Below are 25,918 nucleotides of genomic sequence, written 5' to 3'. Positions count from 1 at the left end.
GGAGAGTTGCCTTCCCGTCGTGCGTTTTGTGTGAAATATGGCGGGACGTGCGCTGAGTTTCTGCGAGGTTCCGCTAAACTTGGGCTCTCACCAGCGATGGAAGGAACTCACCGTCAACCTAGGTACGTGGGAGCGAATAAGGAACATACAGGAATACTTGAAACTTATGACAACAAGCTTTGTGTAGTGTTTGGCGTGTGAAATCAACGTGTAAAACTCGACTCACATGGGCCAGTTTTGCCCCCCTCCCCACCTGTCGCAAAATTTAGGCCACAGCATGTAAATTTTATGGATTACATCCTCCGCAGACTTCAGATCTAATGCGAGCGGCCAAAAAAAACAAGGCGGGTCGATAAAAACAAGGTTCCTACATTTTAAAATTTTGACTCAATCATTATACAACTAGTTTTTATTCAGTCGGAACATCAGTTTCAGTTTATTCAGTTTACATATACATAGTCAGCATCACATATCACTGCATCAAAGTAAGAAACAAAACATTAAATCAGAGCCTTTTCTTGTCTCCTCTTTTCATAGTTATCTGTCATCCACCTACCGGCATGGCAACAGATATCTTTGCCCATTTCCGGCATGTTCACCACTGTCAGAAGACAACAAAATTTCTTGTTTTTTTTTCTCCAAAATCAGGCAAAAATTAATGCGCGCGCTGATGTCATCCATAAAAATTACTTGCTGTGGCCTTATTATGTTTGGAACAAGGGGTTTGAAGTTTTTTGTGAGGAACTGGAGGAAAATATGACTGCGTGTATATTACCTCAGACGCTCTAACCACTCCGCTAAAAGGTCTAGACCCATCGGCCGGGTCAGTTGGTAGCGCCTATAAACCCCCCACTGTTACATAAGAGTTACAAGTCCAGACCTAAACCCATATAGTATTGTACAAAATTGCATGTTGGCAAACATTTTACATGCAATTTAAAAGGAATTTAAAAGTATATCAGTGAGTCAGTAGTGAACACAAAAACTCTGAAACAATATTTATGTATTGAGCTCCTAACCTGATTTTTCCAGTCTGCAAAATTGCAGGTTGCTTAATTTTTTTTTTTCAAAATTATACTGAAATTGTGTGAAAATGTCTCTACAAAATGCAAACTGTCTGCAGATGGGTACTATTTCTAACACAGGGGTCATGTGGCGCAATCGGTAGTGGGTTCAGCTCAGAGCTAGGTTGCGGGTTCGAACCCCACCTTTTTTTTTTTTTTTTTTTTATATTCCGAAACATGTAATCGCAAGACGTGATGACGGCACACTCAAGTTTTTTCAACTTATATTAATGCCGCCACCAACACAGGGGACAAATACATGACAGGACAATACTCATTTACACCTGAGTGAAGTGAGGAAAGTCGTGTTAAGTGCCTTTCCCAAGGGCACAAGATCGGTGGCATGTCAGGACTCAAACCCGGGGCCTCTGGTTCCGAGTGGAGAACGCTGCCGCTACGCCACAAGACCCCACCATACTCCTTGTCACCGATCTTGTGCCCTGGCCTTGGGAAAGGCACTTTACGCAATTTTCCTCACTTCAAACAAATGAGTAGCTAGCTTCGGTTAGGAATCTCCCTCGTTTGGTATTAGCCACAACATTCCAGTAATTGCCGACATCTCACGACTAAAGGTTATATATCAGTTTAGGGAAGTGGGGGTCACAAAAACAGTAATGTTGCAAGGTAAGGTACACTTAGGCAGGCAAGACGCTTTTAGACACATTTTATTTCAATCAACCTTATATATATTTAATTCAGACTTGATAGCCATATCAGACTTCGACCCCTGAAGTTCCATTAGACCAACTTACTCCATATGAAACACAAAATCAGGGTATCATAAATTTTGTATTGACGTCATCAAAGCAGTGAAGGGCACTAGGTTGCATGACGTATGTGACTGTATAGGTTTACAGACTTGTGGGCTTGTATGGTGTAAAAGGTAGCGTGTTCGGCTCAGTACCAAGGGGTCCCAGGTTCGAATCCTACTCGCTCACTCACTCACCCTTCCACTCATCCGCCCACCTGCCAAAGCAGTCCCACTCGCTCGCTCGTTCACTCACTCACTCATCCATTAACCCATTCACTCATTCACTCACTCACTCACTCACTAACTCTCATCCATTCACTCACTCACTCACTAACTCACTCATCCATTCACTCACTCACCAACACACTCACTCACTCACACTCACTCACTCACCCTCCCACTCACCCACTCAAGAAAGGCATTTCTTAAAATCAGCAAAATTATCTCAAGAAAGGCATTTCTTGAAGTTATATATTAGTCAAGAAGGTATCTATGCTAAAACTATTGGCGTATATAGTGTTAATGTACATATGATGAACTTCAAGTTTGTCTACGCAAAAACGATCTTACGGACCTATACGATCATGGTAATTGTCAAGTTGACTAGAATATTAAGTTGACCAGTCTTCAATATTTCTACACAGGACTAACTGGAGGGACTAACTCACGGTCATCTGCTGTAATGCAGTCGCCAGATGATGATGATGATTTCCACACAGCAGTACATGCCGAACCCGCCACCAACACAACAGTAGGGCAATATGGGTACGTTTTCTACCTTTTGGTTCTAATTGTAAATTTTTGCAATGAAAGATCACAATTTCCTACAAATGTTACAGCTAAGTCTTCGATGGTCTGGTCGACTAGTAAACGGTAGAGTTCGGCGGTCAAATACCTCCGACCATACCAGGTGTTACAATATATTCTTATTTTACCTTTCATGGCTTTGTTTCAGCCTCACAAAGTCATTTTTAATATCATATACCCCCATCAGATTATGACGATAGATATTTCGTGCTGAAATCAATACCTCCATGAAAAATGCAGGTATTGGTGTTGTTTCTGGTGTGTCTCTGTGTGTGTCTGTCTCTGCGTGTGTCTATGTGTGTGTGTGTTTCCGCGTTACTTTGTGGTCAGCATAACTTCAGAATGCCTTAAAGTTTGCGGATTGTGATGATATTTGGTATGTTGGTAAGACTTCGGAAGACAAAGGTCAAGGTCAAATATGGGCCCCCTGGTGGCTGACCTTAGTACTGCAGCATAACTTCCGGTTTTTGTATCTTTACCTCCATGAAAAATAGAGGTATTGGTTTTGGTGCGTCTGTGTGTGTACATGTGTGTGTGTTTACGCACATTTGTAGTCAGCATAACTTCTTACTTTAACGCCTTTATGGATTGTGATGATATTTGGTCTGCTGGTAGGTCTTAGGTACTGCAGCAGAACCGTTTTTTCTGTTTTGGGCATGTTTTGGTGAAGACCTAATTTGCATAATTAAGAAGGAAATTCTACAATTACAGTGTTTATATATAAATATAGTGATTTTATACCTGTAATCCATTTAATCTATGGCAGGTGGAACATCGACAGATACCAATTATGCGAATGATGACCTAATTTGCATAATTAATGTGAAAATTCTGTGATTCATTATTGGTAAATAATGGGAATTTTATACCTTATGTAAGCTACTTAAATGTTAACATACGTAGATTCTGTTAATATAGAGGTCATTCGCATAATGAACAAGAGTTCCGAGATCTCATACCTCCATGAAATATGGGCTTGAAATATGTAAATTTATTCTTTAATTATGCAAATGACCTCTACATAGACATAATAAATGCATCGTGATGTTAACTTTTTATTAACTTACACATGTTCCAAGTTTGAAATTTCCATCATTTACCACTGAGTCATAGAATTTTGAGATAAATTATGCAAATTAGGCCCGTATTTGCATAATTGGTATCTGGTGATATTCCTCCTTCCATAGCATAGATTATAAATTACATGTATCAAAGACCCATGATGTAAAACACTGGAATTACACAATTTCCTCATTAATTATGCAAATGAAGTCATCATTTGCATAATTTGCATCCAATAATGTTGATCTCTGCCTAAGCTACTCACATACCAAAAATCAAGAAAATACATTGTTCCTTTGTGAATTTATCTGCTCATGCTCTGAAAGGTTTTGCCAGAACCCCCCCCCCTGCAGTTCCAGAACAAGCTACTAGGGGGACCAAACCCACACCACTTATTACTGGCAGGAAAAGCTATCCACTGCTCAAAAATCAAGACCATGGCATGTCCAGGACAAAAGATACAAAAAACGGAAATTCTGTTGCAGTACCAAGGTCATCCACCAGGAGGCCCATATTTGACCTTGACCTTTGTCTTTCAAAGACTTACCAACATACCAAATATCATCACAATCCATAAAGGCGTTCTGAAGTTATGCTGGCCACAAAGTTGCGGAAACACACACATACAGACAGACAGACACACACACAGACAGACACACACACAGACATACAGATAGACATGCCAAAAACAATACCTCCATTTTGAAGTTATGCTGGCCACAAAGTTGCGGAAACACACACACACAGACAGACACACACACAGACATACAGATAGACATGCCAAAAACAATACCTCCATTTTTGATGGAGGTAATGAGGACATGTTGAAATGAAGTGGAGGAGAGGAATTGTTACAGATAAACTATCCCTCATAGTGGACAGCAGGACACTAATGCAGTTCCTGCGAGACCAGTTCCTGCATTTAACATAACAACAAGAATTCCGAGATATCATACCTCCATGAAATATGTCTATGTAAATGATTTGTTTCATTGAATATGGAAATAAGGTGGCAATTGATATGATTTAGTTAAATTTATGGTGTTCTAAACTCAACTTACAATATTTTGCGTGTCAAACTCCTATCCTTTGGCAATATTTCATTTAAACATGTCTAGTCTCCAAACTCTAGACTAGTTTTTAAGATTGTTGATCTAGAAACACCGTTCTTGAAACTGATGTTGTGTCAACAATTTCGTCTAAAATCAATCTGAAACAAGAGTTCCGAGAGCTCATACCTCCATGAAATATGGGCTTGATATGTAAATGTAAATTTCTTCTTTAATTATGCAAATGACCTCTGCATTAACATGATATATGCATCGTGATGTTAACTTTTGATTAACTTGTAATAGATGTCCCAAGTATGACATTCCCATCATTCACCATTAAGAAATCATAGAATTTTCGTATTAATTATGCAAATTAGGTCATCATTTGCATAATTAGTATATGTTGATGTTCTTCCTGTCATACTCATAGGTTACATACATTACATGTATGAAAGTAGTATGTAAAACACTGTAATTATAGAATTTCCTCATTAATTATGCAAATAAAGTCCTCATTTGCATAATTTGCATTTGATAATGTACATCTTTCTCTCAGCTACCTACACACCAAAAATGATGAAAATATGTTGTTCCTATCTGGACTTATTGGCTTTTAAACATTTTGCCAGAAAGTGTCCTGCAGTTCCAGAACAAGCTGCTAGGGAGACCAAACTCACACCACTTATTCCTGACAGGAAAAGCTATCTGTCACCAAAACATCAAGACCATAGCATGTTCAGGACAAAAGATACAAAAACCGGAAGTTCTGCTGCAGTACCAAGGTCATCCACCAGGAGGCCCATATTTGACCTTGACCTTTGTCTTCCTAAGACTTGCCAACATACCAAATATCATCATAATCCATAAAGGCGTTATGAAGTTATGCTGACTACAATAGTACAAATGTGCAGAAACACAAACACACACACAGACAGACAGACACACACAGAGACAGACACACAGACAGATGCGCCAAAAACAATACCTCCATTTTTTATGGAGGTAAAAACTCATACATGTATATTATGTATGGAGGTATGATGTCTCCGAATTCTTGTTGGACATGCAAATAAATAAATTAGTCTTATTTACATCGTTTGCTGACTAAGTCTGTGTAATCAACATAAGAAAGAATAATTTTTTCATGAATAATGTAGATACGCTACCAATGCTTAAGTTGAACTTCTCTTTGGGCACAGATAATGCAGCTGTGCTGCTGCTAAGTGAATTGTACGGTACATTAAAAGGAGGAATCTCCTCCATATACCGTCGGCTGGCCCAAGTACTCAGGGAACATGAACCGGACATCCCTGTGTTCAGCACTGTGTTAGAAGCTACCGAAGAGGACAAGAAGGATGCCAAAAGTGATGGGGTGCGAGAACTGCTACTCCCTCAGGTTGAATCAGGAGATGAAAGAACCAAGCCAAGTTTACACTGGCTGACATTTGACCACCGTGCCAAATACCCACATCTTCCGGAGAAGGTAAAAACCATCGTAGGACACACCGATGGCACAAGCAGAGCAGCATGTGGAATAAAACAGGACCGTTGTCCAGAGGCAACAGCCATCCTCTTCATCGACGATATACCAGAGGAGACCGAGCAATACAAGGGAGATGAGAAGGCCTTGGGGATTGGGAAGAAGGAAGATTCAATCCTCAAAGATGCAGAACAAGCAGACGTCGTCTTCTCTATCGGAGACAGGATCTTTGATCACTTTAAGAACCAATTCAGAGCTATACCTGCCAGCAAGCAACCTCAACATATTAAGTTTGTTCCACGGCCTTCCAGTATCTTTGAAGACGCAGATGCGGAATACAAGGACACGGATACAATGGTTGTCCTTTCCATCAGTAGGGTGACAGGCGTTGAGAAACTTAATGGGCTTGACCTTGCTGTTAAGGCCTTAAGCATTGTTGCGGAGAAGATGTCAGTCACGCTTCGAGTAAGAGGAGTCAACAAAGAAGATCAAAAAGCAAGAAATGCGATACTTGGGCACCGCAACTCAACTAATCTACAGATAACGTTCGACCCTTACGGTACACAGGAGGACATCCTCAAAGACATGCTGCAGGCCCACCTGGTCCTTGTGCCCTCTTGCGCTGAACCGTTTGGGTTCGTTGGCCTGCAAGCCATTGCAGCTGGAGTACCGGTTCTTGTGTCTGACAAATCTGGACTGGCAAACTTGATCGAGAAGTTTGCCCGACGCTATCACAATTGTATTGTCAAGACAGACATTCATGGCAATGGGAAAATGAACTTCAATGTCTCTCGTTGGGCTGATCGCATTGAGAAGGTCCTGGAGCATTGCAAGGAAGAGTTTGAAACAGCTGCAAACTTGAAGAAGGATCTTTTGGATACAAGATACTGGGAGGAGTCAGAAAGGACGTTCATTGAGATCTGCAAACGTAAAGGTATGATTTATTTTCCTCAAACGTAATGATTTCCGAACATGCATGAGATATAATGCCGATTAGTAAAAAAAATACAAAATTTGATCTCAAACCACAACACTAGGTTTAATGTGCAGTGATGATGATGACGAGTAATTAGTGGGGAAATACATTGTTAAGGTGGGCAAATCGAACAAACATTCTAAAACACATACATCAAAAAGTCATTTTTCCAACGAAGTCCCTTCATATCCAAGTCACATTACAAGCATGATAGCAATAAATAGTATACAGCACACATGAGAGAGAGAGAGAGACACATGGGGACAGTGTAATGTATATGACATTTTCTTTACCGGGTATTACCTTTATTCAGGACCACCTAGTGCTGTGTTTGGGGACCAAGGTACACAAGACAATGGAGATTCCTATGAGAGCGGTTCAGATGACGATAGTTCGAACTTCATCATACTGGAGATCAGTAATAAAATCTTCAACGAAGAAGTACTTCAAGATCCTCAAATGTTTGAAAGCAAATTTTCAGTTTTCCGACGACATTTTGTTGCATCGTACCCACATTTCAAGAGACTGTCTTGCAAAGCAAAGTTACGGGTGAAGAAAATAGTTGCCAACCAAATCACGAAATTCAACAAAGTACTGCTCTCAAGCCAAAGACTAGAAAGTATGTATGAGAAGATGGTGGAATGCTTTGAAAAGTTCAGTGCAATCTTGACGAAGATTGAAGATGGCTGCGTGCTCTGCACTCTTGAGTTTGATGACACCCCACATTTGAAGTCATTTCTGAGAGGCTACCGGGATGGGCTGTTGTCGGAAACTTTGACACAAGAACTCATCACAGAAGATATGAAACAGGAGGAAGGACCCGGCCTCTTCGTTGATGTAACACTGTTGGTAGCAAGAGACACCGCAGAGGTAGATGATGACGGTAAGTACATCATCTACACGTGTAATGACTGTTTATCTCCTACCGATTCTTTGTTTGCTGGTTCATCTGACGCGCCTTGCAGCCCATCTGCTACTCCTGCCATTCTGCTATTAAATATTCATTCCCTGAAGATTCGGGTAGACACTATGACCTATTTTCTCCCTTGTCTCGCAACCTTTTAAACTGATCATGACTACTTGCTAATTACGCAGCTTCAATGTATCCCTCGACTACTGACATGACTGTTGCCACCCATATTACACAGTCACTGATGAGCCCGATGGCCTCACGACAGAAGACGGAGGGATGGAAGAAATCATCGCTGTGTGCTCTTCAGTCACACCAGGTCGGGACGAATCAACTTCAGTCGCACCAGGTTGGGACGAATCAACTTCAGTCGCACCAGGTTGGGACGAATCAACTTCAGTCGCACCAGGTCGGGAAGAATCAACTTCAGTTGCACCAGGTCGGGAAGAATCAACTTCAGTCGCACCAGTTTGGGACGAATCAACTTCAGTCGCACCAGGTCGGGAAGAATCAACTTCAGTCGCACCAGGTTGGGAAGAATCAACTTCAGTCGCACCAGGTCGGGACGAATCAACTTCAGTCGCACCAGGTCGGGAAGAATCAACTTATAGCTAGTATTTGATTTACACATGGCTTGCAAGGTTTTCAGTAATGCGTGAGAAATCATGAGACTATAGTCACTAATTGCTTTATACCAGACACTTTTTTTATTCTTCTATAATAGCACATTGAAGAACGCTTATTAGGGCATACTGGTCGTATGCGTACCAATATAAGGTTAAGACGCCTGATCATCAAGTGACCTTTGTTTTCTTCTTCATAGGGCCAAACAAGAATATTTCTAGATCTCTGTGCGACCTACACGCCACGAAGACGCAGAGAAGTACCCTTCAACCTGGTCTCGTGAGTCTCAACCTAGCCACCACCATTGCCCAAGATTCTCGCTTTAAGGACTGGGAAAGTGATCCACTCATAAACCAGTTGGCCCTAGGACTGGCCGTGAAGTCACGACAAGCACAAGAGTCAGACCGCAAGGCGAAGAGAACAATTGAGATTCTCCATACTGACGTCCACAAGCTCACCCAGGAGATTGAAACAACGGCAAAAATGCTCGCTGACCAGAATAAAGAACTCCAAAGACAACAGGAAGCCAACACCAGGCTGACACGGACAATTGAAGATCTGCGAGCTCAAAAGACAAGTAGGGCTCCAACGTTGGAGCGTGAAGAAATCAGGCAAGCTGTCGAAAAGGCAGACGTCGACGTTTATGCAAGAGACCAACGTCGCAAAAGGTTGAAGTTAGAGGAGTCAGGTAAAGAACTTCCCCTTTCTACAGAAAGGTCGACATTTGCAAATACAACATATTTCAGCCCATCTCCATCCCCATAATAATTAAGTGTATATACTGCTGAAGTTCTCAAATTTCTTGCTTGGATTGGACAATACATTGCTTTCTTAGAATGAATGTTCTTTGGATGTCACAAAGCCTTTGATCTGTTCCACAGCTTTTCAAACATCTGAGGAAGAAGCCACGACAGACACCCGGCAGGAATCTTTAAAAGCTGAAGCAGAGGTATTTAAGGCCTTGGAATTTGAACAGTTCACCTTCCTCTAGATCCGTTACGCCACGCAATAGCTGTTCTAGATCGATTTGATACAGCTACTCATAAACAACAAACTAGCATGGGTAGGAGCAAAAATGCTTACTCTATTCCTTGAACACAACGTGGCATAGAGCCACTGGAACCTCTGCAGGATCATGACTTCTATAATCGCTGAGGTTTCCTTAAGCTCGGTAAATAGTTTTGACAATATTTTCCAAAGAACGCATAACAAAAAAAAACTAAAAAAAAGTCATAGTCTGTATAACATTGCACATCACAATCAATTTATAGAGCCTACAGTGCAAAAACCTCCCTATTACTAGTATTATTTTACGTCACGACAAGAGTTTTACGAATTTAAACCTTCGTGAGATATTGAGGACATTTACGACAGGCAAATTGTATCATTTTTCTCATTGATTATCTGAATATAAGATAATCATTTGCATGAAATATAACAGTTGACCCAATGAGTCTTATCAGTCTCGGAAGCTTCTATCTTGATGTCCTTGAGGTTCTGTTTGAATCAACCAATGTACCGCAGTTTATAGATTCTCTGATTGTTGACACAGGATGGCAGGACCACACCCCATGAGGCCAGCGGGCATGGAGAGACTGGGGTGGTGGAGCTGCCTCGACATGGCGCTGATGTGCAGGCGAGAGACAAAAACGTAAGTACATATATCATTATCATAATCATCTCATTTAGTTAGGATTAAGGGACAATTAATGTTTGTTGAGAAACGTCTACCATATTGAGAACATTCTCGGCCATTAGCCATGCACTTGATTAAGTTTTACACAAAACAAATGTTTTACAGGTACAAGTTTGCCCAGTCAACAGTAAAAACACTTTCCTCGTAAACCGAAACTTGCTGTCTTTTAGGGTTTGCCTGAATCGACCAATTCTCAGTAGTTCTCTGTTTTCTCTGTGTTTTTACTCAGGATGACGAGACCGCTCTCCTTGAGGCCAGCAGGCGCGGGGACACTGGGGAAGTGGAGCTGCTAATTCAACATGGCACTGATGTGCAGGCGAGGGACAACGTAAGTACAGACAGTCATCTCGTGTAGTTAGAATTTAGTAACAATAATAGGGACAATGATTGTTGTGAAACTTCTACTATTCTGAGAATATTCTCTGATACGTTGATGAAGGTTAGACATCCAGGTAAACGATACTCGTAAGAAAATTCAAACCCTACTACTGGATCAGTTACGGATTTTTATTTCCGGACGTTTCGAGTGACATCCATCACTCTTCTTCAGCGTCACAATTGAACAGAGAACCGATTCACTAACTAGAAAAAACGGTTAAACAACAATGTCTTTCAACCGTTCTTTTACATGATAAAGCTTCTTACGGACCTTGTTGTTTAACCGGTTTTTCTAGTTACTTGTATATAAGAGTGAATCGGTTCTCTGTTCAATTGTGACGCTGAAGAAGAGTGATGGATGTCACTCGAAACGTCCGGAAATAAAAATCCGTAACTGATCCAGTAGTAGAGTTTGAATTTTCTTACGAATATTCTCTGATGTTTGTTTTTTTTCATTTGGGGCCCTTTAAGCACAGCAGGGGCTGATCAAGTTTCGTAGAAAATTTTCAATTCTTTAAGAAAATCATAAGTGTGTAATAAGTGACAAATCAATTTCGTCTGAATTTCATAGTTTCATTCAAGTTGCCAGCCACATTCGATGTTATAGATCCGTAATTCTGCATGCAAGAAATCTCTGTTATGTTTTGACATTACAAATAAAACTATTTGATTTACGACTTTGACTTTCTGACTGAAACATTAAAAGCCTAGGCCTATCAGGAAGGCTACATTTTAAAATTTAAATGTTTGGTTGTTTAAATTGACCATTCAGAATCTGGCTTCTGAGGCTTCCTACCACGAACTGATGAAACAGACTGGCGGGGTGAAAGTCGACAGGTTTAAACTGTGCCTCTGTGGACCACAGGAAGCTGGCAAATCTACTCTGGTGGAAAGTCTGCAAACGGTACAATTTCAAACAAGAATTACATTTCAATTAGATCTGTTCCGCTTTTCCATAGAATCATTCCATTGTACCGTATATGTCTTATTAATATATCTAAACTGTTTCTTCACTATAGTCTTTTTAATCAATCCAAGGTTCGATATATGGCGTTGGACAAGTAAAAATATCAACTTCACAGTAATCAAATTCAGCCTCTTGACATCTTGAACGTTTATTAAACAGGACTTCCTTCACCGATAGGACTGGAAATATTCTAACTGGATATTTTATAACTTCATGTAGGGACCTTTCATCGCCTTCTTTCGAGATCGGATTACTCCAGGCGATCAGCCACACGAGCCCACCCCAGGTGTGAATGTGAGAACAACCAACATCCCCGGTGTGGGGCAGGTCAGTGTGTGGGACTTCGCTGGACAGTCGGAGTACTTGGTAACCCACAGCATGTTCATGGATGCAGAGAACACCATCTTCATTGTGCTGTACAACATCATGGACGATATCCACACACAGAAGAAAAAGGTGACTTAACGCGGGTATTTAAATATTACTATAAGATAATACTGTTCTAATACATCTCAACTGATTTCGATATTAACTCAACTGCTTGTCACAGGTCCACTGGTGGCTGTGTTTCATCAAGTCCTGCAACACAAAGAGCAAGCCTTACGTCATCCTAGTGGCCAGTCACGCGGACCAGACTGATACAGGTTTGTTATGTTACATCATACTAGTAATTCCTGCCATGTACTCACTACTGCTGAGACTGTCTACTAATAAAACAAGGGCTGCTGAAAGGTTATTAGGGCCATGCACTATATACTCTCAACAATTTTCCCAACAAATTAGGTTAGCTACTCCTTTACATACGTGGTATATGTTTTTTCCAGGAGGACGTCAGCGAGCATCTTTCATCCTTGAGCTGATGACGTCAACGTTCAAGGATCACCTGAACATTTCAGATGAAGTGTTTCTCCTCGACTGCAGGAAGACACGTAAAACTGACATGAGGCGTCTTAAAGACCTTCTGGCAAGACTGAAGACTACGCTTCTGGAAGTGAGTCGTTTTGAACAGATTGATTATTTTGATTTCAATTTGATTATCTTATGTAAAATATTTGGAAACAGACCTGTATCTTTTAAGCACATACAGTACTACTGTGGTTACCACAAACAAGGCATACAATGTGAATGAATAACACTCAAAATCAATACATAGCTTTGCAAAAGGATTAAAAACTTGTCAAAAAAGATCATGTATCTGAATTCCACTATCCAAACCTACAGTGCATGTTCATAAGCCCGAGTGTTCATTTCTTGTAGAATTACTCAACAAAAATTGTAATGCAGCTATGACCCTGATTGTCCACTTTCATTGTGTAGCATCAGCGGGACATTCCCAAGCTGTGTGCTGAGATCCTTAAACGACTCCCGAAATGGGCCAAGGAGAAGTGCAGCCCGAAGTGTCCTGTCTTGCAATGGGCTGAGTACAAGGAGGCAGCGAAGGAGATCGACCGTTTTGTCGATGAAGATCTCCTGAAGACGTCTTCGCAGTACTTGGCTCATCTCGGAGAGGTAAATATCAACTTAGTTCACCTGTAATCCCGCGCGATCACCAGCAGCCTACTCTCACCTCTCGAATAAAAGTACCCCCTGGAATAAAAGTACCCCCCGGAAAATTTTAAAAATTTACATGTAAGCAACGTCTATGCTCCAAAAATGTGTTCTCATGGTGTATATATGTGTGCGTCTATATGACCTTGTCACTTGCAACTATTGACAGGTCCTGAATAAACGTACCCCCTTGAATATGATTCCCCCAACAAATCTTCAAAACCTAATAAATATACCCCCAAAATAAATGTGCCCCCTGGAAAATTATCAAAGTCAACAGCCTGTATTCTTACAGGTTTTTGAGGAGTATATGCATCACTTGCAGTGTAAATTTTCCCGGAACTTTTCCGATTATGAAAAAAGAAATAAACGTACCGTCTAAAATAAGAATGTACCGGGTGGATTTTGAGGCGAAAAAAAATAAACGTACCGGTACGTTTATTCGAGAGGTGTACATAGCAAGTCTTTGCCCTTCGGCACGTTAGTGTTGGTCAACTGCCAACCAAACTTCCTCTGCATGGCCAATGTTTAGTAAAGTATCAACCAGTTAACGTTGCAATCATTTTCAGATCTTCATTTTAACGTATATTAGAAACTTATTTGTATGGTGTTCGTCTGTGTTCGATGTTGCTATCAAAAAGTTAATAAACATTTAAGAAGCAACATTTGCAATACTCACCCATGCATTTCTTTTTATAACCTTTTAGATCTTGTTCGTCCCTCTGCAAAATGCTGACCCCATCATTGTCCTGAAGCCAAATTGGCTCTACACGAATGTCTTCGGCAAAGTGATGGCTCCAGAAAATTTCCCCATCCAACATCTGAGAACCGTCAACGACATCGTCATGAAAGAGGAAATCCAGAGAGTGTTCCAAGATGTCGCCGATGTGGATCTCCTGATCACCCTTCTGCAAGAGTTCCAGCTCTGCCACTCCTTTGACGGACAGGAGTTCATCATCCCCGGCCTGCTGACAAAGACCATGCCTCCAGACAAGTGGCAGCCGACTGCGAACCCTACCAAGACCGTCTACTTTGGCAAGCAAGTCCAGTGTGCGGACACCACCGACATGTTCTCCTCCGCGTTCTTCCCCCGTGTGCAGACCCGCCTGATGAGGGAACTGAAGAACCGCCCGCTGCTGTGGAGAGACGGAGCCAAGTGTTTTGACATCAACGTGGAAAGTCTTATCAAGCTCTCCCCAGACGGCCGTGCGGTCAACATCTGCGTGCGAAGCGAGCAGGGCGACAAGCCGAGCTGCCGGCAGATGCTCGAGACAATGGAGAACATCCTCATCAATGCGCTCGACGACGTCAGCCCAGGAACCACTGCCGAAGAGTGGGTGCTCAGCGCTCGTGCTCTGAGGGAACACAGAGAAGAATTCTATTCTTACAGCATGGATCAGATCAACAAGGCATTTTCAGAGGACGGCATCGTCTATCACGAAATCCTCGGCTTCATAGAAGATGTCGATGATCTCCTGTATGGCGGAAGAGACGACGATGAAGAGAAGCAAGGAGCTGTTGGATACACAGTCCAACAGACATTCCAAACGCAACGGGTAAACCAGATAAACGTACGCGGTACTGGTAACGTTGTCATCACTCCAGGTGACACAGACGGCTTGTGTGTTACGACGGAGACCCGTACGCGTTATAGCAGCGATACAGATACAGATACAGATACAGAAATGCCAGTAGTAAATGTAATCCCCGAACTAGAAATGTAACATTTGCAAGCAAATTCAATATGTTTGCCTCATGATGTTCTGGCCTACCATTTATGCCTTTATTGGGAAAGGATGGGTAGAAGGAAATTTTGCTTATATTGCTGACTTTTTTATGTACTGTATTGTGGGAGCCCCCTCTCCACCCGGGTGGTGTGTTCCAAAGCGGCGCGGCCATTCACCCATGTTGTCGAAGTCCTATTTCGAACGTGGTTCCAAAATTCGAAACTGGTTCTAAAGTTTGATTTGGTGTTTAGAATGCAATTTTTTTCACTCATTTTTTCCCAATCGTTTGTATGTACACATATATACATGTATATATACAATGTAATATTACATTACTCACAGTACAGTGAGACTTACATCTACACTTACATCTAATTTGGATTGCGGATTGACTGTACATATCTGAAGCATTCAACAACATGGCTTGTGTTAAAATATAATATAGCTGGAGCAATTAAAGAAGACTCATTTGTATGTACGCATATGATACAATGTACAGTAATAGTAACATTACTACCAGCACAGTGAGACTTACAGCTAATATGTCATTATAGTAAAGTCATACATGTTGTTGTTTGAATACTTAAAATTTGGAATCCACATTTGACTGTTACATGTGTGAAGTGTCAATTATCATGTTTGCCTATCACAATTAAAGAAAAAAACTCTTCCCAACAACCTTGTCTTAGTCATTTTTGGTTGACAGATGCTAAATTACTATATAGTAGGTATACATTATCAGGATAGGATTTAAGTGAGAGGGTTACTGAAACCAAACAGTGGAAGGGACTAAGAGACAGGCAGGCAAAAATTCAGGGAGACAATTCACTGGAGCCCTCTGGGTGCAAGTTTTAATTCAGAGGGGAACCGTTAATTCAACCTGGATAGCCACAAATTATATGAAACACAAATTCATGGCATTGAATGCTGTACATCAAGGTCATCAGAGCACTGAAAGGTAATAATTTTCACTCAATCACTCACCCACTCACACAAACTCAGCCATGCACCCACTCACTCTCATTCACCCACTCAATCACTAATCTTCTCACCCACTAACTCACTCATCATTCACTCATCCACCCATCAACTCACCCACCCACCCACTCAATCAATCACTCACTCACTCATCCACCAACTCACCCATTCATTCCCCACTCAAACACTCACTCACCCACTTACCCTCTCTCTCACACACACACACACTCATTCACTTACTCCCACAGCCACCCACTCACTTTCGATCACTCACTCACTTGCTTACTCACACACTATATATATATAACTCACAAACTCATTTATTTCTGATTCTTTCCTCCCCTCCCTTCCTTCCTCACTTTATTTCTAGTCTCAGTCTAGTGTGCTATCAGCAGCCCAAATAATACTGCAATTCTTTCCTTGCTCACTAGAGGTCTCCTCTACAGACGATCAACACAGAGAAATCTGACCCTTTCCTATGTAGTGAAATGTCTCAAATGCCGACCGCATTTCGGGGCTGATGTAAGCTAGGATAGTTACATCACCCAGGTGATCTGAATAAAAACTCAGCTCCCACAGCTCAAGGCAAAACAAATATAAGCATGTAAGTCTTGGGTCACATAATTCGCATTTGCTAAAACTTGACAAGTTACGAGCAACTCAGTAGCACTGTAAATTGTGCCAGTAGAAATCGAAAGATCTCTAAGAATGCGAGGTTTCATAGGAAGGCCCATAGGTACACTTAGCATTTTTTATTCCACTTTGTATTTTCTATGGGTACTTTGTATTTTCTATGGGTACTTGTTTTTTTCTGTGGGTACTTAGTATTTTCTATGGGTACTTTGTATTTTCTGTGGGTACTTTGTATTTTCTATGGGTACTTGTTTTTTCTGTGGGCACTTTGTATTTTCTATGGGCACTTTGTATTTTCTATGGGCACTTTGTATTTTCTATGGGCACTTTGTATTTTCTATGGGCACTTTGTATTTTCTATGGGCACTTTGTATTTTCTATGGGCACTTTGTATTTTCTATGGGCACTTTGTATTTTCTATGGGTACTTGTTTTTTTCTGTGTGTACTTCGCGAAGTTTTTTTGGTGGCTGGCGAAGCGACATTCATTTTGCTTTGATGTGGATGCTCCCATTTTTATTATGGGCGGTATATTTCTGTTTACCATTCCAGGCAACTAAATTTATTTTGAACCTATTAAAACATAATATACTTTACACTTTAAGAAAATTTTGTTTGTTTTGCATGCAATGTTCCACACGTTTATTAATTAGGAGTATCAAATAGTGATTATTACATCCTGGCATAGATTATGTTAATGTAGACACAGGACCATACTATTTTCGGGGGTGCTAGGACATATTGTTCAGACTTCCGTCAACATTTCCGTAGCGATATATGGTAAATCACTTCCTCGCTGAATGTAAATTACTCCTTTGTATTAAAAAAAGCCCGTAATCTAAAGCGAGGGTTCATTGCCAATGTTGGGGAAAAATTGCATTGCGGTTTGCTGCCCTCCTACCAACCGCGAACGTTCATCACATGCAGTTTACGCAGGAAATGTGGACAATATGCCGTTTCAGTAAATAACCTGACATCTAAAATTGTTCATTTATGAAGTGCAAAAGCGTGAAACATAGGCCGTAAGCCATGGAGGTCGTTGACCTTTGTTGGGACGCCCCCCTCCCCACAAAAGTGCCAATTCATGTCACTACAGCACACATGTAGCTTACCACACGATTAGACGGTCAACCTAGAGTGTAATTTGAGTTTCTGTGAATATTTCAACAATTTTAGATGTCAGGTTATTTACTGAAACGGCATACTGTCCATATTTCCTACGTAAACTGCATGTGATGAACGTTCGCGGTTGGTAGGAAGGCAGCAAACCGCAATGCAATTTTTCCCAACATTGGCAATGAACCCTCGCTTTAGATTACGGGCTTTTTTTAATACAAAGGAGTAATTAACATTCAGCGAGGAAGTGATTTACCATATATCGCTACGGAAATGTTGACGGAAGTCTGAACAATATGTCCTAGCACCCCCGAAAATAGTATGGTCCTGTGTCTACATTAACATAATCTATGCCAGGATGTAATAATCACTATTTGATACCCCTAATTAATAAACGTGTGGAACATTGCATGCAAACAAACAAAATTTTCTCAAAGTGTAAAGTATATTATGTTTTAATAGGTTTAAAATAAATTTAGTTGCCTAGAATGGTAAATAGAAATATACCGCCATAATAAAAATGGGAGCATCCACATCAAAGCAAAATGAATGTCGCTTCGCCAGCCACCAAAAAAACTTCGCGAAGTACACACAGAAAAAAACAAGTACCCATAGAAAATACAAAGTGCCCATAGAAAATACAAAGTGCCCATAGAAAATACAAAGTGCCCATAGAAAATACAAAGTGCCCATAGAAAATACAAAGTGCCCATAGAAAATACAAAGTGCCCATAGAAAATACAAAGTGCCCATAGAAAATACAAAGTGCCCATAGAAAATACAAAGTGGAATAAAAAATGCTAAGTGTACCTATGGGCCTTCGTAGTTTCAGTAACATTACGGCGTTTAGCTAGTCGAAACAACGCTGGTGATTGATATACTATACAATCTAAGAGCATGTGCACCATATGAAATCATGTACAGGTGACTTTTTGTTTCATCCTTCGAGTAATGCCACTTTCGTTTCCGTATTTGAACTCACTAAACGAAGAGCAACAAACCAGAGTAACACGTTTATTAGTAACAGACTAGATGTCAAGACATGAGGTTATGTAGTAGAGATCTTGAACAACAGATGGGATAATATTTAATTAATAAAACAAGGTGTAATCTAAGACACACCGGCACCTCCAAAGAAAAATAAAGCGCAAGTGTAAAGAGAAAAATACAGCAAATGATTAAGTAAAATACACTGCTTTATCTTGTATTATCACTGCTTGACGTGACTAAAGATGTTGTTTCTCTTTATTTCATATAGCAAAGCTTTCATCTTTACAGTCTATCTTTCATTTCATTCCGTTTTCCCGAGTATTTTTTGTGGTAAAAGTGATGTGAAATTCTTAAATTTTAGTTAATCATATCATAATTTTTCGCCCCCCTCCCACACTTCGACTTTTGTTTACATTTCGCGGTTCCGTCGCACCGTTGCTAAGGAATCCCCGGATATGCAAATTTTAGAACGTTCCACTCGTTTCTGTAGGTAACTTAGATTTCTTGCCAACTAGAACACTTAGACAAGAACTATTCATAGTACAAAACTAATAGTTTTTATATAATTTATATAAGATATATAATACTAACTGTGATTTTAAAAGGTCAAAATAATCGGTATGTGGTAAAAATATTTCCCGCATTGCCATATTCACCCCCGCCCGAATGTAAGTGGACTCCGCGCAGCGCACTTAGCAACGAATCAGGAGAGATCTGTACCATTTGCACTCCGACAGCCAAGGAAGTTGGATCGTGCCACAGAGCCCCGAGAAATCTTCTTGTGTCTGTGACTGAATCAACAACTGTTCTGTAAGTTTTACAGATATTACGATGTTCCTAAAACATTCACAGGCATTTCTAGCAGTAACTACAGGAGTTTTACCCTACGTTTAGGTGGAAATTCCGCGATCTGGAGTATTTTTTTTTCAGCGAAATCCAAGGGTAGTTTTTGGGGAGGGCCAGGATTTTTTTTACCCCGAACAAATTTTCTGCAGGTCATAATAATTCACAAAGAAGTACTTTCATGTTTGTTGGCAGAGTAAACTTTTACACAAAGTATAGAAACGCTACGGAGGTCAGTAAGTAAATTAACTGCACAGTCAACACATCTACACAGGCAGACAACCCGATTGACTCGCTAGCTTTGCAGCGGTGGTGGGGAGGGGGGCTTCGTAAGTTACTTTATCAACAGCAGAACTTTCTCCCATAATCTTAGCTGCTTAACTACTGATAATGTCAGGGAATAGGTTTATTGAATAATCAGATGTAGTCGTAGGAAGATGGCTGTTTCATCCACACTGTTACAACCTTATGTTCCACCTTGGTTCTACGTTATACAATATTGTTTCTATTATCTTGGTAGTATGATCTTATGTATCATGTGTGTTATTTTAAGTTACTTTGATTTTGTATCAATTTGTAATCTGCGTAACTTTTTGATACCTTTGTTAATCTTTAGTTCATTTTGTAAATAGATTTTGTTGAGGTTTTCCCCCCCAGGAACCATTGAAAAATGCCATCAGGTATTTCCTGGATAAATAAACAAACAAACAAACTGTTTATTCATGTTTTGAATGAAGTCTGTTTCTTTCTTCCCCAGGAGAGAACCTAATGTTCAGCCTGGGCAGGATGGCCGTTCGCGGCTTCTTGGGCACCGTCCCACCTGCCCAGGCATTTGCTAACTTCAGTACCTTCACGGTGAACCCTGGTAAGATGGTCTCTTCTTCTCCTGTTATGCTGTAGTTTGTTTGTTTGCTTGTTTTCTCAGGCCAGTATAGAACCGATAGTGGGATAAGTGCTAAAATTCTGTATGTGTTAAGAACTTTTTCTAGAGCTCTACTCCCATGTCAATAACAATCTCTACCTCAGTTGAGGCTCTAATTTTTCAGGTGCTTAAGTTTGAATTACATGGTTTTTAGACTTCATACACCTGGTGACCTGAACATTGAACCCAAACCTTAGCCCTTCATAATACAGGAAGAAACTTTCAAAACTGCTCTTATGTGTGCTCTTGTTCCACTGAAACATATTGTGGTTCAGTCAGGCGAGTTTACAATTAGTTTGTGTACTTTCCTTCCAGTTTGGAAGAAGGCAGCGGTGAACCTGGCCATCTATACCACGAGCGGCGCTTTGTGTGTTGAAGGCCTTCACCTGGTGAGTAACGTTTCATCCTAATTCCCATGACTTTAAGATCTCATACATATTATATAAAGGTAACAGATTACGCAGCAACTGTGCATGCACAATATGAAGAAGTCAAACCCAGTAAAACTAGTACCATGTATGTTGTAGAATATAGTATAATGCTAGATGTAGATAAAGTCTCACATACCACTGTATTTTCTTTCTTATGTAGTTTGTAACTGCAATTAGCCCTCGGGCAAGTATTTGCAATAAACTTTCATTATATAGTTATTTGCCTGAATCCTTGCTGAGACCAGATCAGAACTGAGACGGATTTCTGTTGTACACTGTTTTTGTAGTACCAGCTTCTGAAAGAGCAGAGGGAGAAGCCGGAGAAGAAGGAGCCCACCGAGCCCACGGAGCAGCCCACACCAAAGGTTGTCTACTGGACTGGGTTGGCAGCCGATTACGTGAGCGGCTACTGATGTTTAGTGAAATGCCTGGGAAACTGGGAAGACAAAAAAAAAAAATCACTGTTTTATATCATTGGCATCATTATGTAAGGTAAAACTTGACAGTGTAGTCTTTACTTGTCAGACTGTTAGATAAAATGTATATGAATGTGGACCAATGTGATTGATGTAATTTGTTACAGCTATAGTGAGCTCACTTCAGATTTTTTGAACATTTCAATCTATTCAATCGTACAAAATTGTACGAAAGCAGGAAATGCAAAATGCACTTTATTGAATTATGTATTCAATGTTTACAATTGGTTAAAAAAAACAGGACAAGTACACAGAAACACACTATATACAAATATGTACAAGCACCATTCACTCTACAACAGGAAATAGCAGACATGGGTTTTCAAATATCAGCCATTATCACTGTCATTGTAGAGTCTTACTGCACAATGTAAGTCACATCTCAGTCAGTTAACTATATCATTGACAATGAAGGGTGCGTGAGTGTGCAAATCTTTTTAATACAAAATTTGTAATTCTTTAAAATTTCAGAAATTTCAAAAACATTCATGCCCATTTTGGTTTCGGAAGCCAAACATTAAAAAAAAACACCACGACCACAAATTTGATATCCTACACTGGGAAGGACAAAAATTGTAATTGTAAAACTTAAGTTAAGTTCATCATCCCCAAATACAATTTATCGGCAAAAATTGCACATTTTTATTATTATTATCATTTCTATTATTATTTTATCTCTAAATGTCACATGAAACATGTGGACTTTAACACAGATTGATAGAGCACTCACAGCAGCCCCACTCCAGTTAACCGGACCAGACAGTACTCTACACTGCAGCTGGGTGGGGAAGGGGCGGGCGGGGTCTACTCCACAGACGGTCCACACTCGGCCCTGCTTACTACCTCTACCTCCTCCTACTGCACCATCTGGCGGACATGACTCTGTAGTCCGGGGAGTTGACGTCGGGATATGGGTCCCATCCTCCCCGGACCCCACAGTCATGTCCGCTTGTGAGCAGTGGGGGAGGTAGGGCTAGTCTGCGGGGCCTTGTGTCTGTGCTGTCTGTGTGGGGAGATCTTGTACCAATCTGGAACCGCCCTGGCTGAAGTGGAGATGTACTGTGTGGCCCTCTCCGACTGAAGCGGGTTTGCCTCATGTGCCATCTGTGAGGAAACATTTTCATGTAGCATCTTTTCTCCATTTTCTTCCTTCTTTTCCATTTTTATTGTCAGTGGCCAAACTTGTGACTGGTTCCTGGACTGGTTACTTCTTGTCTTTTTTGTTTTAACTTATTTTCTTTTCAATTTTTTTTTCTTCTCACACACCCAAACATCAAGCTCCAAACACCAGTCCACTGTTCCCCAACCCAAATTTTTCCTTTTTTGGGGGGAAATTTCTTTGAACAATGTTAAAATGGTCAAAATCTATTTTTACACTCACCCATTACTTTTGCTTGGATGATGGCACAATGTACTAATGCCTGCTATACTAGTAATTTTCTGAGATTATGGCAGTCATATTACCTTATGTATGACGTGTATATATACAAATGTATAGATGATGGCACTATTTTTGTACTTCATGCTTGATGTGTACAGTCAAGTTGGAATCCAAATATTTGTCAAACAACATTTTAGTAAGACCTTAAATTTTTTAGATCTTAGCAGCACGCCTCACTGTACTGTGAGTACCAGGGTAAAATACAATATTGTCATTGTATATATTGTACCGTAATATTACATATATATTGACATGTACATATGTGTAGACAAGAGGATGTGTAAATAAGAATGTTACCGTACATACGTGTAGAAATGTAACATTGCATATGTTACAATACACAGAAATGTAATAGAAATGTACATGTGTTACAGTACATAGAAATTTCACCATGTATCCTATGGCTGCGTAAGCCATATACAGAATATATGAATGTGCAGTATTATGATCAGCCTTTGTCATCTCACAATAAAGAAAAAAAAGTCTTCCCAAGTTTAAACAACCTTGTCTTTGTCATTTTTGGTTGACAAATGTTTACTATAGGTTATATATCAGGGTAGGGAAGTGAGTGAGTGAGTGAGTGAGTGAGTGAGTGTCTGAGTGAGTGGGTGAGTGAGTGTGGGTGAGTGAGTGAGAGTGATTGAGTGAGTGAGTGTGTGACTGAGTGGGTGTGTGTGTGAGTGAGTGAGTGAGTGAGTGAGAGAGTGAGTGAGTGAGTATGAGTGAGTGAGTGAGTGAGAGTGTGAGAAGTGAGTGAAACAGAAATGGTGCAAGTAGAGTAGAAAGGAAGGGACACTGAGAAAAGGCAACATTCAGGAAGACTCTAGTTCTAATATTTCAATCAATCTAGCACACTTAACATTAGATAGTACACTTAACATTAGATAGCACACTGTAGCCTCTGAATTCAGAGCAGAGGTTATTATTACTGAAAGTTTATTGCAAATACATGCCCGAGGGCTAATTGCAGTTACAAACAACATAAGAAAGAAAATACAGTGGTATGTGAGACTATATCTACGTCTAGCATTATTATTAATTCGACCTGAATAGCACAGACCTAAAAGGCCCGATTACGCCTTGGGTAGAAGGCCATATGGCTGCCGTCCTGAAATATCTGCTTGGAGAGTAGGCTGAATAAAATGCAATTGGTGGTGCTAAGTCATCATTGGTCATCCAGTGCAAAGATGGAAACCTGATAAAAAAAAAACCTAAAAACATGCCAAAAATAACCCAAACCCAAACGTCTGCTTGGAGAGTAACCCTTCAGTGCTCTGATGACCTTGATGTACAACATACAATGCCCCTGAATTTGTGTTTCATATCCAATGCGGCTATATCCAGGTTGAACTAACCTCCCCTCTGAATTTAGACTTGCTGCCAGAGGGCTACAGTGTAATCTCCAAGCAGATCCCTTTCAGTGGCAAGACAGATGATCAATGATCCTTTCCTTAACAGGAAATAGTACACTGTGGTAATCTCCAAGCAAATCATATGATGGCAAGACAGTATCCATTAGCCAGAGGAATTTGCACGGCCACTGAAGGCTTATGGGCACCTCCCTGGCCAATGCTGAATGACACACCAAAAGACTGGTGTCCCTGTCCCTGGTGCTGAATGACACACCAACAAGACTGGTGTCCCTGTCCCTGGTGCTGAATGACACACCAACAAGACTGGTGTCCCTGGTGCTGAATGACACACCAACAAGACTGGTGTCCCTGGTGCTGAATGACACACTAACAAGACTGGTGTCCCTGGTGCTGAATGACACACCAACAAGACTGGTGTCCCTGTCCCTGGTGCTGAATGACACACCAACAAGACTGGTGTCCCTGTCCCTGGTGCTGAATGACACACCAACAAGACTGGTGTCCCTGGTGCTGAATGACACACCAACAAGACTGGTGTCCCTGTCCCTGGTGCTGAATGACACACCAACAAGACTGGTGTCCCTGTCCCTGGTGCTGAATGACACACCAACAAGACTGGTGTCCCTGTCCCTGGTGCTGAATGACACACCAACAAGACTGGTGTCCCTGTCCCTGGTGCTGAATGACACACCGACAAGACTGGTGTCCCTGTCCCTGGTGTGGAATGAACATCATTATATACTGCAGTACCTAAATCATACACCAGGGGGCAGCACAGCACTGCGGCCAGCTGTCCCACCCTGATGATATATTCATCTATCTGGTTCTTCAGCTTTACTCGCCAAGCAGAAGTGTGGGGGAATGATTGTTAGCTTTTTATATAGGGCCGTTTTTGTTTTTGTCGCTACCCCCACTTAACACCCGTCGGTGGCCGGCGACCTTTTCTGGCTAATGGATACTGTCTTGCCACCGAAAGAGATCTGGTTGGATATTACTTCAGCTTCCTATACATGAAACAACACGTAAGGTTATACTGCAGTACTCAGAATATACACCAGGGTCAGCAAAAGACCACCGCCTTCTGAAAGTATCATCTAAATGCAGAGTTCAGGACAGTTATGTAAATTATTTTAACAAACTTTGTGAGTCGAGTCTGTTGCCTCTTACTCATGGAAGGGTTCGTCTCAAACTGATGAGGTCATTTCCTCTTCCTGCCTGTTGCCATGGCAGCAGCGACAGCCACACCCACTGGTCCTGAGCAATAATATTATGATAACAAGGTAGCAGGTATTGACCACTCACTCACTCATTCACACACACACACACACACACACACACACACACACACACACACACACACACACACTCACTCACGCACTCCCTCACTAATTCAACCAACCATTCAATCATTCGCTAAACCAACCAACCAACCAACCAACCAACCAACCAACCAACCAACCAACCAACCAACCAACCAACCACTCACTCACTCACTCACTCACTCACTCACTCACTCACTCACTCACGCACTCACACACACACACACACACACACACTCACAAACACACACGCACTCAACCACTCACTCACTCTCTCTCACACACACACACTAACTCACTCACTCAATCACTCACTCACACACACACTCACTCACTCACGCACGCACTCCCTCACT

At 41.0% G+C, this 25,918-nt stretch overlaps 2 protein-coding genes across 2 annotated transcripts; both read left to right on the top strand.

The window, feature by feature from the left end:
- On the top strand, positions 1-10,777 carry LOC109471342. The gene is made up of 8 exons (XM_019770630.1): positions 1-122; positions 2,460-2,580; positions 5,936-7,150; positions 7,506-8,075; positions 8,926-9,414; positions 9,608-9,675; positions 10,279-10,377; positions 10,652-10,777. The coding sequence occupies exons 2-8, from the start codon at positions 2,577-2,579 to the stop codon at positions 10,775-10,777; spliced, it is 2,571 nt and encodes an 856-aa protein (XP_019626189.1). The 5' UTR covers positions 1-122; positions 2,460-2,576.
- Positions 9,622-15,571, top strand: LOC109471615 (death-associated protein kinase 1-like). Its single transcript, XM_019770961.1, has 9 exons — positions 9,622-9,675; positions 10,279-10,377; positions 10,652-10,750; positions 11,573-11,704; positions 11,987-12,223; positions 12,318-12,411; positions 12,592-12,758; positions 13,085-13,276; positions 14,023-15,571. Exons 4-9 carry the CDS (start codon positions 11,606-11,608, stop codon positions 15,037-15,039), a joined length of 1,806 nt encoding a protein of 601 aa, XP_019626520.1. The 5' UTR covers positions 9,622-9,675; positions 10,279-10,377; positions 10,652-10,750; positions 11,573-11,605; the 3' UTR covers positions 15,040-15,571.
- The last annotated feature ends 10,347 nt before the right edge of the window (positions 15,572-25,918 follow it).

This window comes from Branchiostoma belcheri, unplaced genomic scaffold, assembly GCF_001625305.1.
Source record: "Branchiostoma belcheri isolate BF01 breed outbred unplaced genomic scaffold, Haploidv18h27 scaffold25, whole genome shotgun sequence".
In the NCBI taxonomy this organism is placed as follows: Eukaryota; Metazoa; Chordata; class Leptocardii; order Amphioxiformes; family Branchiostomatidae; genus Branchiostoma; species Branchiostoma belcheri.
The sequence above is the reverse complement of the archived record's forward strand: the minus strand, read 5'-3'. Positions and strand labels throughout refer to the sequence as shown.